General features: G+C 43.0%; 1 protein-coding gene across 3 annotated transcripts in view; it reads right to left on the minus strand.

Annotated features, from left to right (window-relative positions):
• The window catches only part of UGGT2 (UDP-glucose glycoprotein glucosyltransferase 2), a 421,287-nt gene that overhangs the window by 76,346 nt on the left and 328,542 nt on the right, over window positions 1-16,399 (minus strand). For all 3 annotated transcript variants that reach the window (XM_044284938.1, XM_044284937.1, XM_044284939.1), the window contains exons 30-31: window positions 6,661-6,745; window positions 681-766 (exon numbers count right to left, since the gene is read on the minus strand). In XM_044284938.1, the coding sequence (XP_044140873.1) occupies window positions 681-766; window positions 6,661-6,745 (171 nt within the window). The remainder of the gene's footprint in view (window positions 1-680; window positions 767-6,660; window positions 6,746-16,399) is intronic.

Genomic DNA, 16,399 nt, shown 5'->3' on the forward strand with positions numbered 1-16,399 from the left:
TAACAATCAAAGTGATTTTTTACTTTTTTTCAAATAAGTCTGTCAAAAATCAGATATGGAGTCTAAACCATGCACAAAAAGTGTTAACTCCTTCTAAGGAACGGTCCACGTGGTCAGGTTTGTACATGTGGATTTGGAAGCCCAAATCAAGAGTGGATAATAAACGGAGAGAACGTATAATGATCAGATATGACTTCTCTTCTTTGAATTCACTCCTGTTTTTTCCTTTCAAAACTGTCTAACCTTGTAAGCAAAATGAATACAGGTCACTAGATTAGGAGTCAAATTTAAAGGAGTTCTTGGATATCAATGAAAAACTCGAAAAACAAAGGTTGTGAGAGAGGGCAGTTTGTTTGCCGAAGGGCTGGAGGTCAGTAAAATAATGAGTGTCTGAAGGCAACTGTGAAGCATGGTGGAATTTTCTTACGAGTTTAGGGCTGCATTTCAGCAAATAGATTTGGGAAAGAGACAGACGGATTTGAGCAAGCCTACATCCACAGAGATATGTGGTTGGTTTTTCAAGATGTTTAGAATGACCATTTGTGAGGACACAATCACTATAAAATAAATGATCTTCTACAGAGCTCAAGATTTTTAAGATTAAATTGCATAAACTATATGTAGCTTATTTTATCAGTTTCATTTATCAAAAAGGGAAAAAAATAAAATAAAACAGATACCTCATAAATGAATTCCACAGTCCTGTCTTCTCTTCTGGCTCACTGCTCAAGAGATCTGCATGTATTTGATCCGGCTTTTTCTGTACCTGGATGGCAGAGTAAAAACATCAACCAGTGCGCTTCCCATATGAAAACCTAATTTGTTAAAATCCACTTTGCTATTAGGATGTTGAAGCATTCACAAGCAATTTCTTGACTTACATTGACCTTTATCAGAATGTAAAAAAAAAATCTTATGACTGACTGTTTTATTGTGTTTTGTTTTTTCTCTGGATCTGGAAGGTCATTCAATGGCATTAAACCTTGCAGAGTATTCTTGTGTTGTTTCTTGCTGTAAAACAGCTTGTACAGAATGAGAATAAAACTGGAAAGTCGAATGTGCATATGGTATAAAAGAGAGTTTGCCTGAATTTCCTTTTCTAGATCAGAGAGATATTGACAGATGGTAAATAAATATTCCACCACCATTTTGAGTATTTAAACCTCTGATAAATGATATTTCATTCAATCCTCATGTTCTGGCCTGGTTTATCTTTAAAATGTTGCTGTATAATCCCCTATAAGTATAATGGCTCAGACTAATTAATGTATCTGCACAAAAAATGTGTCTAAAAACGTGTCGCAAGATGGCTCAAATTGGCACATCTAGGGTTTCTTCAATTTTTTCCATCATGCTAAAAAAGGAGAGCAGCTTAGCAGAAAGTGGGCAGAGCTTGCCTACAACGTACCATCTGGCAACAAAATCATGGTGAAATTCTGTCATACAGTACAGATTTGATTCAAAGTAAGCCAACCAATACTTGACATAGTCATAGAAAAGTGTCTATCCCTGCACCAGATTGATCATCCTGCCTGAACAACTGGTGCAGGTCTAGACAGGCTGTCTGTGCAGTGCATCTAATAAAGCCAATACTAATGAGCGCTTTCATTATGGAAGCGGTCACTAGTATGCAGTAAACGCAGGGAGCAGTCTGAGTGAGTGTAGTGCTGCTAGTGCCTGCTGTGTTGTGTCCTGACTGCGTATATCGTCAGAATGTAGTGCACTTAGGGTACTTTCACACTAGCGTTTAAGCTTTCCAGTATTGAGTTCTGTCATAGGGGCTCAATACCGGAAAAAAACGCTTCCGTTTTGTCCCCACTTATTGTCAGTGGGGATAAAACTGAACAGAACGCTCCAAAATGTATTCCGTTCCATTTAGTTGCGTTCCCAGACCGGAGAGCAAACCAAAACATGTTGTATTTTGCTTTCCGTTCTGGGAAACTGATCAAGACGGATCCATCATGATCCCCAATGCAAGTCAATGGGGACGGATCCATTTTCTCTGCCACAATCGAAAACTAATCCGTCCCCCATTGACTTTCAATGGAGTTAATGTCGGATCCGTCTCGGCTATGTTAAAGATAATACAACCGGATCCGTTAATAACGGATGCAGATGGTTGTATTCATTACCCGCGTTCGTGGTGGTAGTGCAGACTAGTGCCACGATGCAGCCGACAGCGTCTGTTTTAACAGAGGAGAGACACGACATGTGGCTCAGTTGATGTCCAACTTTAATATAAGCATCAGGCCCTAACTCTCCTCAACCAGTGCAATCATGTTAGAGCTCCCTCTAGTGACAGCCTTATGTTTTTGTGCTGTTGGGAAGTCTGAATTTAACCCTGTTACACATATTATCAGTAACGGAAGGGTTTTTGCTGGACCCTGCCGGATCCAGCAAAAACGCTAGTGTGAAAGTAGACTTAGACATGCACTATGACTTGACACTGTGCGGTTAGACCAGGGAGTGGTGATCACAGGAAGGGCACACCAACCAAAGCAGGATAGGTAAGTTGTTTTATTTTAGATTATAAAGATTGGGGGACAGGGGGTCTGATTGGGAGGTCTAATATGGGTTCTGACAAAAATTGGAGGCCTGATTGGGAGGTCTGATAAAAAATGGAGGTCTGATTGAGGAGTCTGATCTAAGGGTCTGATAAAGATTGGGTGTATGATTGGAGGAGCTGATGTGAGGTATGATAACGATTGGGGGTCTGATCTGAGGGTCTGATGAAGATTGGAGGTCTGGACTGAGGTTTGATTTAGACTAGGGGTCTGATCTGAGGTTTGATTAAGATTGGTGCTCTTATCTGAGTTCTTAAGAATATTGGCGGTGTAATCTAAGGTCTGATCTGAAGTTTGATGAAAAATATTTTCTTTATTATTATTCCCCTCTAAAACCTAGGTCTGTCTTATGATCAGATCTGTCTTACAAAGCGATAAATATGGTAAATGTTTGAAGGTAGAAAAAACACACATCATCAAAGACCATCAAAAATAATGATAGGCCACCTGACGAACTTTTAATAAAGGCAGAATGGTCAGAAAACATCATAAGTATCCAAGTATCCAGATAAAGATACCCCAAAACTTCAATAAACCTAATATATCTCACTTATCCATAAACTCATCAAAATAAATTAAAGGGGTTGGCCACTCTGTTAGCACTTATTAAAACTGTGAAGAAAGTAGGGAGATATTACACTTACTAATATATCTTCTTAAGCAGATCTGCCTGGTTTCCTTGCTATTGGAAGCCACACACCCTCCTGTCCTGCTCTCGCCACGCCCCCTCCTGTCCTGCTCTCGCCAAGCCCCCTCCTGTCCTGCTCTCGCCAAGCCCCCTCCTGTCCTGTTCTCGCCAAGCCCCCTCCTGTCCTGCTCTCGCCATGCCCCCTCCTGTCCTGTTCTCGCCACGCCCCCTCCTGTCCTGCTCTCGCCAAGCCCCCTCCTGTCCTGCTCTCGCCATGCCCCCTCCTGTCCTGTTCTCGCCAAGCCCCCTCCTGTCCTGCTCTCGCCATGCCCCCTCCTGTCCTGTTCTCGCCACGCCCCCTCCTGTCCTGCTCTCGCAGCAGCCTCCCTGGTCCATCCATGCCTGAAGGAGTGTGCTGCTGTCTGGGTCCTAAAGCACCCTTCTTGTATCAGAGGTGCTTTCCTTCTATGACTGGTACTCCTGGCTGTGCAGGGCTGGAGGGGCTTAGCAGGGACACTTGTTAAAAGCTGAAATAAAGACATTTTTGCAGGAGGAAGGGAGACTGAGGAGAAGCTGTGATGGGTGATCTGACTGCAGGCTCTGCCCCCTCTGTATCTCCTATACTGAGAGGATCCGGCCAACATGTGAGGATGTAGCAGGGCCAGGTAAGTGCTGTGGACCGCAAACTGGGAGGAATCCCAGTGTCTGTCCTGGTTATGGCCCCTCTGCTCTGTGGTCTTATCACAGACATGATATTACAGCCAGACCAACAGTTCAGGAGCTTTAACCCCTTGTGAGCTGTCATTATGGCTGAGGTCAGTGATATCAGCAGTAGCCATTGGTCTCACCATCTATAATTGTGCCCTCTCCTTCCTGCAGTCTGTATATGGCGATATGTGACCCCCTCCACTGCATATAGAGATCTGTGACCCCCTGTACACTGTATACAGTGATGTGTGACCCCCATCATTGCATATAGAGATCTGTGACCCCCTGTACACTGTATACAGTGATCCGTGCTAACAGTAGCCCACGGGTGCCACCGGAAGTCCGCTCCGGCCCCACTCACTTTAATGGGGACAAGTCGGAGATGCGGCCACAGCACGGAAAACATTCTGAGAGCCGGGCGGACAAAAAACGCAGTATGCTAGGCATCAGGCAGGGGAACAGTCTGCCGGACCCTGCTATCGCTAGTATGAAAGTAGCCTTAGTTGTGTGATGATAGACAGCATGCTCCTCTCTATGTGAGCAGATCGATTTGCACAAATTTATTCATCAGAGCTCTTGTGCAACAAAGATCTGTCCCCCACTCAACAGCCCCCGGAAGTCCATGCACCTAAACAGAAATCTATGACGGCTCAGAGCTGCCGTGGATTTCTGGCTTCATTTGAGTCAGAAAACTGGCAAAAAGGAACATAAATTTGTTGGGGCGACTGGTCACGCCCCCCCCCCCCCCCCGGTCATTGTCACGCCCCCGTCCCTGCCATTGTCACTCCATTTTTTTTTTTTTTTAAAAGGCACAGTTAAAAAGTCGCAAACACATAGTTTACTATTTTTTAACGCCACTTTTCAGAAACAAGGGAAATTATAAATCTCCCCCTCTATTCATTCTGTCATGGCTTGAATCCAATGGTGCAACTAGAAATGACTAGGCCCCACAGCACATTTATGAACAGGGCCCCTCCCCCCAGTAACATATGTATGATACATTAGCATCATATTCCTGTGTGCTGCTGGGACTGGGGCGTACTTCCTATTGCTATGTCTGTACAGCAGTTATTCACTGATGACTGAGTTATTTATATTATCTGAGGGGCTCTTGTCTCTATGGAAACACCAGCAGGCGTGGATGTCATGTGACTGCTCCTCTAAACATGCTTCCTGCAATGCATGCTGGGATATTTAATTTTACTTTACAGCTGCTCCTCCCACACATCCTGTCTAAGGAGCTCCTCCAGGGAGGCACGTCATGTGACTGCTCCTCTAAACCTGCTTCCTGCAATGCATGCTGGGATATTTACTTTCACTTTGTAGCTGCTCCTCCCACACATCCTGTCTGAGGAGCTCCTCCAGGGAGGCACGTCATGTGACTGCTCCTCTAAACATGCTTCCTGCAATGCATGCTGGGATATTTACTTTTACTTTGTAGCTGCTCCTCCCACACATCCTGTCTGAGGAGCTCCTCCAGGGAGGCACGTCATGTGACTGCTCCTCTAAACATGCTTCCTGCAATGCATGCTGGGATATTTACTTTCAATTTGTAGCTGCTCCTCCCACACATCCTATCTAAGGAGCTCCTCCAGGGAGGCACGTCATGTGACTGCTCCTCTAAACATGCTTCCTGCAATGCATGCTGGGATATTTACTTTTACTTTGTAGCTTCTCCTCCCACACATCCTATCTAAGGAGCTCCTCCAGGGAGGCACGTCATGGTGAACAGGTTAGATAAATGATATATAGCCAGTACATGTCACAGGATATAAATATTTCATGGTTTTGGCTATCGTCTAGGGCACTTTGGATATTCATGATACTTAGGGTGGCAAAGTGCAACTGCATAAAAAAGCAGATAGGAACCAAAGGCTTTTGACTAAAAGTACAAAATGTGTCATCTACATGTCCCATGAGTCCCTGAGGGTTTACAGATGGTGAAGGAGGAATATGAACAAAAGGACTGCAGGGAGAAGAAACCTCTCCCCCCCCCCCCCCCCCCACACACACACACATATTGATGCATCCTAGTGCAGCTTCATCAGGTATGAGCATCAACCTCCTGAAGTTCTTCACTAGGAATAACACAAAGCACAAATTACAGAGGGTCTCACTTATCAAACTAAGAGAAGATCTGACCTTGTCCATTGCAACAATTCAGCTTTCATTTTTGCAGTTTCATAATGATTTCTTTTTATCTGCCCAGAGTACCCCAAACCCTGCCTTTTTTGCTCTATATACCTATTTCCCACACCAGCACTTTCATTCCACTTTTCTCAGCCTCCTGGTGTCCTGGCAGGACATTCCATCATATCCAACATGCTTTGATCTGCAAGGTTCCAGGTGCCAGACTGTCCTGTCTGCAGTAGTCACTCCTCCTAAACCTCCCCTCTCCATGTTAGCTAGCGGAGCGAGCCCTGCGAAGCATTACAGAGCAAAGCATGCCCATGAAAACAGGAGGTGGAAGTGCTGACATGGAAAACAGGTATATGGGACACAAATATGCAGTGTTTGGGGTACTCTGGACACAAAATGCATTATGAAATTGGAGCACCCCTTTAAGATAGTTTTGATAAATGGGGCCATTTTAAAACTTGAATTCCACATTGCCCTGGGGTTGGGAGACATATGCTTGGAGACCTATTTTGTTTGTCTACGCTCCTTGTAGTCACATCTTTAAAGACTGAAAACAGATGAATGGTAAACAGTGTGATATTAAGACAAGAGAAAAGCCTGAAGTAGATGCTTCCTACTCACATGAACTTTAATAATCTTGCTGTTGAAGTGACTGAGCACCACAATCACCTCCTCTTGATCTGGTGGAGAATCTGCTCCCATGTGTCTAGAACATAATGAAAGCAACAATAAGTCAAACAAGGAACAAATGCATCAGACATAATGTGCTTCTCACACATGGATATACGTGACTTTCAGGACTTCGGCGGTGAAAGGTTCTCAGCTAACTAAAGTCATGAAATTGGAATTCCTGCTAACTAGACGCCTTAGGTGACCAGACCAGAGACGCACAAAATGAATACATCCCAAGAGGAAAGAAGGACATCAATGTGTTCTGCCCCAGTAATACCCACATTTATATAACTGTACTCAATGTGCAGCCAGTGCTATATAGTACCAACATAAACTGTGAATGCATTTAACCATTCAATTAAATGTACCAAAATAAATTGCAGAAAGTGCTTACAGAGATATACGTTATGTGATTAGGAGGAGGTACTGTAAGCTTTAACATAAGCTGACATTCTGCCCGGAAATAACCATAGATTGATGTCAATAAGTTATCATTACCTGCATTTATGTGCAGCAATTATCATAAGCATGGGAATGAATGATGAGTAATACGATCATTCATCTCCAAACAGTTTTGTCACCTAAATAAACTGTATTAATTTACTTTATTTGACATTACTAGCTTTAATACAGGGCAAAATGAAAGAGGGGACACAAGAGACAGCACCAGAAATCTGGGACTGTCCTGCTGGATAAGTGACCCTTAGGCCCTATGCATATGAGTGATCCAAAAATCGTGGATCGTGGATCCATAAAGTACGGATGGCGGCCCTCTGATCTCAGTGGGTATGCAGTCCAAAATTTTGCAGACAAGTATAGGACATGCTCTATCTTTTTGCGGAACGGACATATGGATGTGGAAAGAACACCGATGGATCCATTCTGCTTCCATTTGTCCTTTCCTCAAAAACGGTAGCCTATCTCCCCCACGACTTCCTTTTGTCTTCACTCAAATGCTACTAGCTGCTCGCCTCATACTTCCTAACTACTGGTTGCAAACCCAAATCCCCTCTCTAGAAAAGTGGATACTAAAAGTAGATCAATTGCACAGATATGAGGAAATGTCATCATGGGAAGCCCGCACGCATACCACATTGCTCAAAAATTGGCTCCCATGGTCGACCTATAGGTCCCCCAACAGGGTAATCTCCTCATGTCCAGCTCCCTAAGCCCCCAGGGCAAGGCCCAACTTGTTACTAGTCACACTCGTCCTGGTCTTCTCATCGAGATTTCTACCCCATCCATTGACTACCACCCTATCTTAACGTTCGGCCTCTCACATACCACTCCTCACACTAGTCGACCACTAAGTTTCACTTGGTAACCTGTGGCCTACGGTTGTGACCCACACCCACTACCCCCCCTCAATCCGCCACCCATCTCACAGGATGCTATATTCTCTCCCAAACTGCCGGTTTAACCGGCCACCTCCAATATATATGTCCAAATATGCCATGTACTTGATTGTATTTGAACCTTTTATGTACCTACTTGCATGGCCTGCATGCCTGTACCTGTAACCCTGTTACTTCCTGTTCTTTATTGAAAATCAATAAAAAAGTTAAATAATAAAAAATAAAAAAAACGGTAGCCTATGGCCCTGATTTATCACGCCTTCACTCCAGAATTCTGGCATCAATAAGTCGCAAAAATAGAGCTTCTGCAACTTTTTATACTCTCCTGCACCAATTTTAAGATTTTTACACTACTCCAGTTTTGTAATGTGGGTGTGGTTAGCTATGTTAATGAGTTTCACTCCAGATTGATCATTGAGACTTTTTTTTTTTTTTTTAAGTCGCAATCTCACTCCTGGAAGAGGGTGCAGTAGGAAAACTAAAGCGTTATGTCTAAGGATTAGACAAATTTATCAAGTAACATGAGACATTTGATAAACGTGGCATAAAGTACTCCAATGCAGACTGACAATTTTCCCCTCATGATAAATCCCCCCTATGTACGCAAAATGCAGACCACGGGCCCATTGAATCCAATGGATTCGCAAATAAAATGCAGTCACCACATGGACCTGATCCGTAGTTTGCGAAGCACTAGTTGCAGACCCCAAAAATATACAGTTGTGTCCATAAGGCCTTAGTGGCCATTCAAAAATAGTTTATTGACAGCTGAAATTGCATGGATTCCACGCCAAAAACCACCAGGTGGCCGTGTGGATATCACCTCCCATTGCTTTTAAAACGAGCCTACGGTTTGTGGCTGCAACCGTGCCAAAAAAAGAACATGTCAAAAGCAATGGGCAGCAGTGGAACAGGAGCAAATTTGTGGATTTTGAAGTATCTGTTCCCTGTAGCGCTGCTCATGAAACTTGCAGGGCAAATTGATTCCAGCAGCTGAACTACAAGTACAAAAGTAAAGCTTCCGGTGCAAGGGCCATGAGAAATGGGTTCTACATAGGTCAGGGAATCTTTAGCAATGCCCCCAAGAGATATAAGCAGAGGGCAATAAAGTACAGTATATAATTCTGCAATCATTTGTACTGAGCCTGATCACTCTCACTGTATGTTTTACTTAATTTAGGATAGAAAAGATGAAATCTTTTTGATCTGATGAATATTTTGTATATTAGGACATATACAGAGAAATACCAGCTCACCTACACCCTGGCTGTGACTTTCTCCTCTACGACTGGCCAGCTCACAACCAGGGAGAAGGAGAAGCCCCTTGAGAAACGCTGCCTTCTCCTCCTCCCTGTACCGATGGTATGAATTTACATACCAGGTGGGAAACCAGAATGGGGGACACAGCGGGGGAACGGAGCAGCACACAGGGAAGACCATAAGCGCTATAACATGACTTCAGTATGCCCTACACTGCCTGCTATTACATGATAATGTCAGGAGTGGTGAAAGGTCCTCTTTGAAATTTCATACAGTTTTTACCCTAGATGCAAAATGGAACGTGGTGCGGTTGTGTTGTGGTTGCAAAGCAGCTATATTGTGGTTGAGTACCGTGTGGCCACATGGGCTCCAACTATACTAGTGAAGACCGCACTGTTTAGTCAGTCTGTATTGTTAACGGCAGTGCGGCACCTTCAGTACTACATGGCCATAAAGAATGCAGACGGACTAAACAAAGCTGTCTTCATTTGTTTTATCATAACCTGCTGTGACCCAAACGGCTGCACTTTACTGGACCGCAGCATGGCCGTGGCACAACCAAACGATGACCATGCCGCAGGGTTGTACCCTTAGAGAAACTGACTATACAACAAGATTAGGAAGCATCATCAACAATTAACAAGAAAGAAGATTTTGATGCCTCATTTTGCTCGAGGTCCACCAGCATCTTTATTTTTAACAATTAAAGAATACAAGTCAACAATACAAGGTATAACGTTGAACCTTATTTCTATTGAAAGGGAGTTTTCAACATATGTTTTGTGGAGCTTTTATCATCAGGAGTAGTGTGAACATGAAGTTTTATTCTGCCAAATTGTGCTCCAGCAAGTGTTCTCATTGAGCTGCTTCTCAGCCTTTCCTCTCTGCTCTTAATGCCCAGGAAACCACTACAGCTGCCACAGGATGACGCTGTATTTTACAAAGAAACAGATTAGGCTACTTTCACACTGGAGTTGCTGGCTCCCGCTTGTGAGATCTGTTTCAGGGCTTTCACAAGCGTCCCAAAACGGAGCAGTTCAGCCCCAATACATTCTGAATGAATAAGGATCCGTTCAGAATGCTTCAATTTGGCTGCGTTTGGTCTCTGTTGTGTTTGTTAGATGCTCACTAAAACGCAGCTTGCAGCGTTTTGGTGACCGTCTGACTATGCAGAGCCAAACAGATCCGTCCTGACTTACAATGTAAGTCAATGGGGATGGATCCGTTTTTCACTGACACAATATGGTGCAACTGAAAACGGATCCATCCCCCAGTGACTTTCAATGCAAGTCAAGACGGATCCGTTTGGACTTAGACTTTTTTTTTAATGAATAATGCAAACGGATCCGTTATTAACAAATCCAAGCGTTTGCATTATTGGTGTGGATCCGTCTGTGCAGATACAAGACGGATCCGCACCAAACGTGAGTGTGAAAGTAGCCTAAGCTTAATACACACGTGCGCTCAAATTTGCAGAAATGTAGCATTAACATCTAGAGAAAAAAGGCAAAACCTACGCTCGTAAATATTTGTTTAAGAAGGTACACACACATACATATGTACTTTTCACCTTATGAACATATGGGATTTCTTGATCAAAATATTCAGAACGGTTTAACAACGTGGATTTAAAAAGCCTGTAAAGGCCAACGTCCAACCAAATATACTACCCTCTTATCAGCACCATTACTCTTCTCCAGAAAGGGGATTTAAAAAGTACCTTATCTAGCAAAAAACAAACATTTCAAGTGTAAGTCTCTTTAAGTGTAATCTTTCCCAGCCATACACACTACTTTAGGGTGGCCTGAAAGTAAAGAAACGAATCACCTAATTACTGCAAGTGGATTGATAGCCCTTCCCTAAAGAAGCTACAAACAAGTAGCAGATCAGTTCTCTCCATTCTAATCAAGACCCGGCTTGTTGAGGTTGACATTTGTGAAATAGGTTTTCTAAGCATGATATGATGTGAATGGCAGTGCTTCTGAATTTGCACACAAACTGTACAGCTGCTAGGAGGATCATTATTCTGAATCTGGAGACAAGCTTGGAAAGTTTCAAGAGTGCAATGGAAAAGAAATATGTTCCTAGAGCTGTGAATTGTGTATCTTGTTGGAAGAAAATCTAAAAACAATGTTTTCAGCCTGTAAAATGTTGCAAAAAAGTACTATATCTCAAATATATATATACATACATACATACATACATACACACACAAACCAGAGTAATTTTACTAACTAGTAATTTGTCTGTTGGAAGTATGCACCATTTGTAAATCTAATACACCAGCTGCAGATAGAAACATAGAATGTGTCGGCAGATAAGTACCATTTGGCCCATCTAGTCTGCCCAATATACTGAATACTATGAATAGCCCTTGGCCCTATCTTATATGAAGGATGGCCTTATGCCTATCCCATGCATGCTTAAACTCCTCCACTGTATTTGCAGCTACCACTTCTGCAGGAAGGCTATTCCATGCATCCACTACTCTCTCAGTAAAGTAATACTTCCTGATATTACTTTTAAACCTTTGCCCCTCTAATTTAAAACTATGTCCTCTTGTGGTAGTTTTTCTTCTTATAAATATTCTCTCCTCTTTTACCGTGTTGATTCCCTTTATGTATTTAAAAGTTTCTATCATATCCCCTCCGTCTCGTCTTTCGTCCAAGCTATACATGTTAAGGTCCTCTAAAAAATATAAATAAAACAAAAATAAATATTCAAATTACCTCCCCTTTCCTCATTAAAAAGAAGGAGATATTTCATTCTTCAATACCTGAGTGAGGAGGAAATACTTGTGGTTGGGCCTTTTTCTCTCACCAAATGGCATTTAATGGAACAGTTGAAGGGAAGGCATAGAATATTACTCCTTATGGGTGACGAGGTTCTGGGGCCTCTTGGGGACTTGATGACAGCGTGTTTAGAGGAGGTAGACACTGTGGGACACAGTATATCTTCTGACCATTGTAGTAGATAGACTGTCTTTAGTAATGTGCAATGTATAGAGGCTTTTACTTTTCTATGCTCATACCCTTGCGTTGTTTCTTTTGTGTCTTAAAATTTGAAAACCAAATAAATTTCTAATAAAAAAAAAAAGTATCAGAGCAAGTTGTGCTCTCATCAGCAAAACATGAATTGGCTTAGTCAGCAGAATACTCAGAGATGTAGAACTGATTTTTGTAAGTATCACCTTTTAAAGAGTATCTGAGTCTGAAGTTCTACTTTTGTGAATCATTGCATGTGACCATTTAGACTCCATTTTGTATAACCTTGTATTTTGCATTCAATATTCATATTTGACTAACATATGGCCTTGTGTTCTGTGTGTGTATATATTTTGCATATTATATATTTTTTGTAAAATATAACATTGTGTTCTGTGAACAAGAATAGGCATTTTCTGGGCGTGTCTCATCACTCTGACTCATCCCAGGTCAAGGAATTGGCCACTCAAGAATACAGGAGTGAACAGGGTGAACGACATGTACGTAATGACTTTTAGAATATGTATGCCCTAGTTGGAACATTAGGTTGTGTTTAGAATGATATGAGAGCTGGGGCTTTTCAAGGCGTAGTCAGAAGCTCACCTATGGAGGGACATCTCATGTAGGATCATCTCAGTGTTTTTTAGCTTGAGTCTCTGGCTGTTGCTGTGAGAAAGGGCCTCCCCAGCTGATGTGTCACCAGATGATGACTGAGTAGGCATCATCTGGCAATACATCAGATGGGGAAGCCCTTTGTCACAGCGACAGCCAGAGACTCAAGCTGGAAAACACCAAGATGTGATGTAAGTTCGTTATCATTTCTATATAGAATATTTGCAAAAGGACATTTTATCACTATATATATATATATATATATATATATATAATCTATATACACATCTAATATATAAAGCTGAGTGTATGTATGTCCACTAAAGGCAAACAGGTACATCAGGTGTCCGGGAAAGTTTTAGACCGGGTCTGAGCTCTCTAGCACGTACCGTTCCTGAGATATTCCCAAAAAATGCAAATATGGCACATCACATGACCTACATTAGCCAATAGAAGCCTGCACGTCTTTTTCTTCATATCCCAACTGCCATACACACAGTCACATGTCCCTTAGTCTCCACATACACACTGTTTTACACCAGATTTCCATAATAACCCAGCCATTTTTCTTCACTGCTGCAGGTCAGATTTAAAGGGGTAGGGCGCTGTGGATGACACTTAAGGGAGCAGAGTGCTGTTGAGGTCACAATTCAGGGGGCAGGTAGGGTGGCCATTCAGGCCACCCTCAAAACAAAGACTTAAAACCCCCGCCCCCAGGTCCCACTAAGCCACGTCCCCTCCCACTCTGCAGCCGACAGGGATTGACAAAATGAAGGTGGGAGGGATGGTCACTTCTCCCTGCAGCTCATGCTCAGACAGCACAGTGCTGCTGTCAGAGTGAGCTGTTCAAAAGGACATCCCTGCGTGAGATATTGCCAAAAAATGCATTGGCCAACAGAAGCTTGGTCACATGACCCTCATCAGCCAATAAAAGCTTGCAGACCCTTAGTCTCCACATACTCACAGTGGTTTCCATAACAACCCAGCCATTTTTCTTCACTGCTGTAGGTCAGCTTTAAAAGGGCAGGGTGCTGTGGATGACACTGTTAAGGGAGCGGAGTGCTGTGGAGGTCACAGTTCAGGGGCAGGTAGGGTGGCCATTCAGGCCACCCTCAAAAGACGGACTTAAAAACCCTTGCCCCCAGGTCCCGCTAAGCCCGTCCCTCTCCCACTCCGCAGGCGACGGGGATTGAATAAAAATGAAGGTGGGAGGGATGGTGACTTTCTCCCTGCAGCTCGCGCTCAGACAGCACAGTGCTGCTGTATGAGAGTGAGCTGTTCAAAAGAACATCCCTGTGTCTGTCCAGGCCCTGAACTGGACAGGGAGTCTGAAAGCCGGACTGTCCGACCTAAAACCGGACCTCTGGCCACCCTAGGGGCAGACTGCGGTGGAGGTCACAGTTAGGGGACGGTCCACTCTGGAGGTTAGTTTTAAGGGGCAGATTAACTGTTAAGGGGATGGGGTGCTGTGGAAATCACTGTTAAGGAGATGGGGTACTGTGGAGGTCACTAATAAAGGGCAGCAGCTGTGGAGGTCACTTTTAAAGGGGCGGGCTGCTGTGGAGGTCACTGATAAAGGGAAAGGCGCTGTGGAGTTCTCTTTTAAGGGTACAGGGAACTGTGGAGGTCACAGTTAAAAGGACAGTCCACTATGGAGGTCAGTGTTAAGGATCGGGGTGCTGTAGAGATCACAGTTAAGGGGGCGGGTTATTGTGGAAATCACTGTTAACAAGACAGGGTACTGTGGAGGTCACTAATAAAGGGGTGGCCGATGTGGAGGTCACTTTTAAAGGGGAGGGCGCTCTGGATGTTACTGTTAAGGGGGCAGGCAGCTGTGGAGGTCACTTTTAAAGGGGCGGGGTACTGTAGAGGTCACTGTTATAGTGGATACTGTTGATATCTTTTAACGACGCACACAAACATTAAATGAAATAGATGAAATATACCCGTGCAAAGCCGGAATCTTTTGCTAATATATATATATATATACATGGCTTGACAAAGGCTCCATTGAGAGAGCTGAAACGTTGCTGTCTGCACATGGGGGAATAAACACCCTGTTTTTCACCGTTATTTGTGTGCTGCCTTGGATTTCTTAATTTTTTATACTAATTTGGATCAAGTTCGTGACCTGCTCCAAGGAATTGCACCCCGTCGATGTGTGTGCTGCTCATCTTTTCTTCTTTTTACATATATATATATATACACACACACACACACACACACACACTATTGTTTTATTTAATAAAATCATATTATTAACCTTCATTAAAGTTAAGAGTCTCTCTTTAAAGAGTATGCAAGCCTGAAGTTGTGCTCTTGTCAGCAAAACATTATTCTTTTTACATAGTGTGTTAAATAATCCAGTAATATCTTCTCACAGACTCCTAATTGGAGGGCAAACCCACCACATGTGTTCCATGGACCCCACTTTTTTCTCACATCTCCAGCAAGTGGCCCAGAGTTGGATCGCTGTTAATCTGATACTGATGACCTATCATGGGGATAGGCCATTAATACCTTTGCACTGCACAACCCCTTTAAGAGCCAAATTGCAGCAAAGTAGTAGTAGAAATGAACTTGGAATCTGGTAGCGGAAGAGCATCTAAGGCAAAGTATTATTTACATTCGTTATGCAATGTGTGACTCCATACTGTATAACAAATGTCCCCATGCTTTTGTATGTTGTGAGGTTGTGAGCCACATTCAACTTTCAGTGATGGTCAGGAGCAACAGCCAATGTAAAAATAGAGAGAAATTTTGAATGCAGAGAAACAAAAAACAAACAAACCAAAAAAAAACTATCGTAATTGCAAATGTTTGGTGATAAATATTTCAGTGTAAATTTTAACACACATTTAACACCATCCAAATTGGCACTGATTGGTGTTAAAGCTGGGATATGTCTGCACCAATGTCAATAACTCAGGGCTCTCATGGAGAGCCACACAGCAGGGGCTCCTGAGCCACTGGTTGGTGACCACTGTTGTATAAGCACAAACTAATGGCTGCATATTCAGTTTAAATGACATATGCACATCATTTGAGCTGGTAAAAGGAAATATATATATATATATATTTTATTTTTGTCAGGTTTCACTCTGGTAGACAGGATTAGCGGACGCAGTACAGAGGCAACAACAAGTTCTTTGGATCAAACAGTTCAGTGTTTTATTCACACTTTAGTCAAGTGACAAAACAAGCAGTCATAAACAAGCAAAAAGTCACCTTGCGGTGTTGGTGGTAATTCACACCATGTGGCAATTCGGCCTCAAAGAGTCCTTCCTGATAGGAGCACCAAACTGTTTTCACGCCAAACAGGTAGCAAGCCTTCATCTAGACATAAGACTCCCAGATCCCACAACAGAGACATGGCTTCTGAGCTCAGCTGCCTATTTAAGGACAGCTAGGTGCTGCTAAAACCCAGACCAGCATTTAAAATCTGGTCCGGTATTTGACCTCATCTGGCTGTAAATC

The sequence above is a fragment of the Bufo gargarizans genome, chromosome 3 (assembly GCF_014858855.1).
Source record: "Bufo gargarizans isolate SCDJY-AF-19 chromosome 3, ASM1485885v1, whole genome shotgun sequence".
NCBI lineage: Eukaryota > Metazoa > Chordata > Amphibia > Anura > Bufonidae > Bufo > Bufo gargarizans.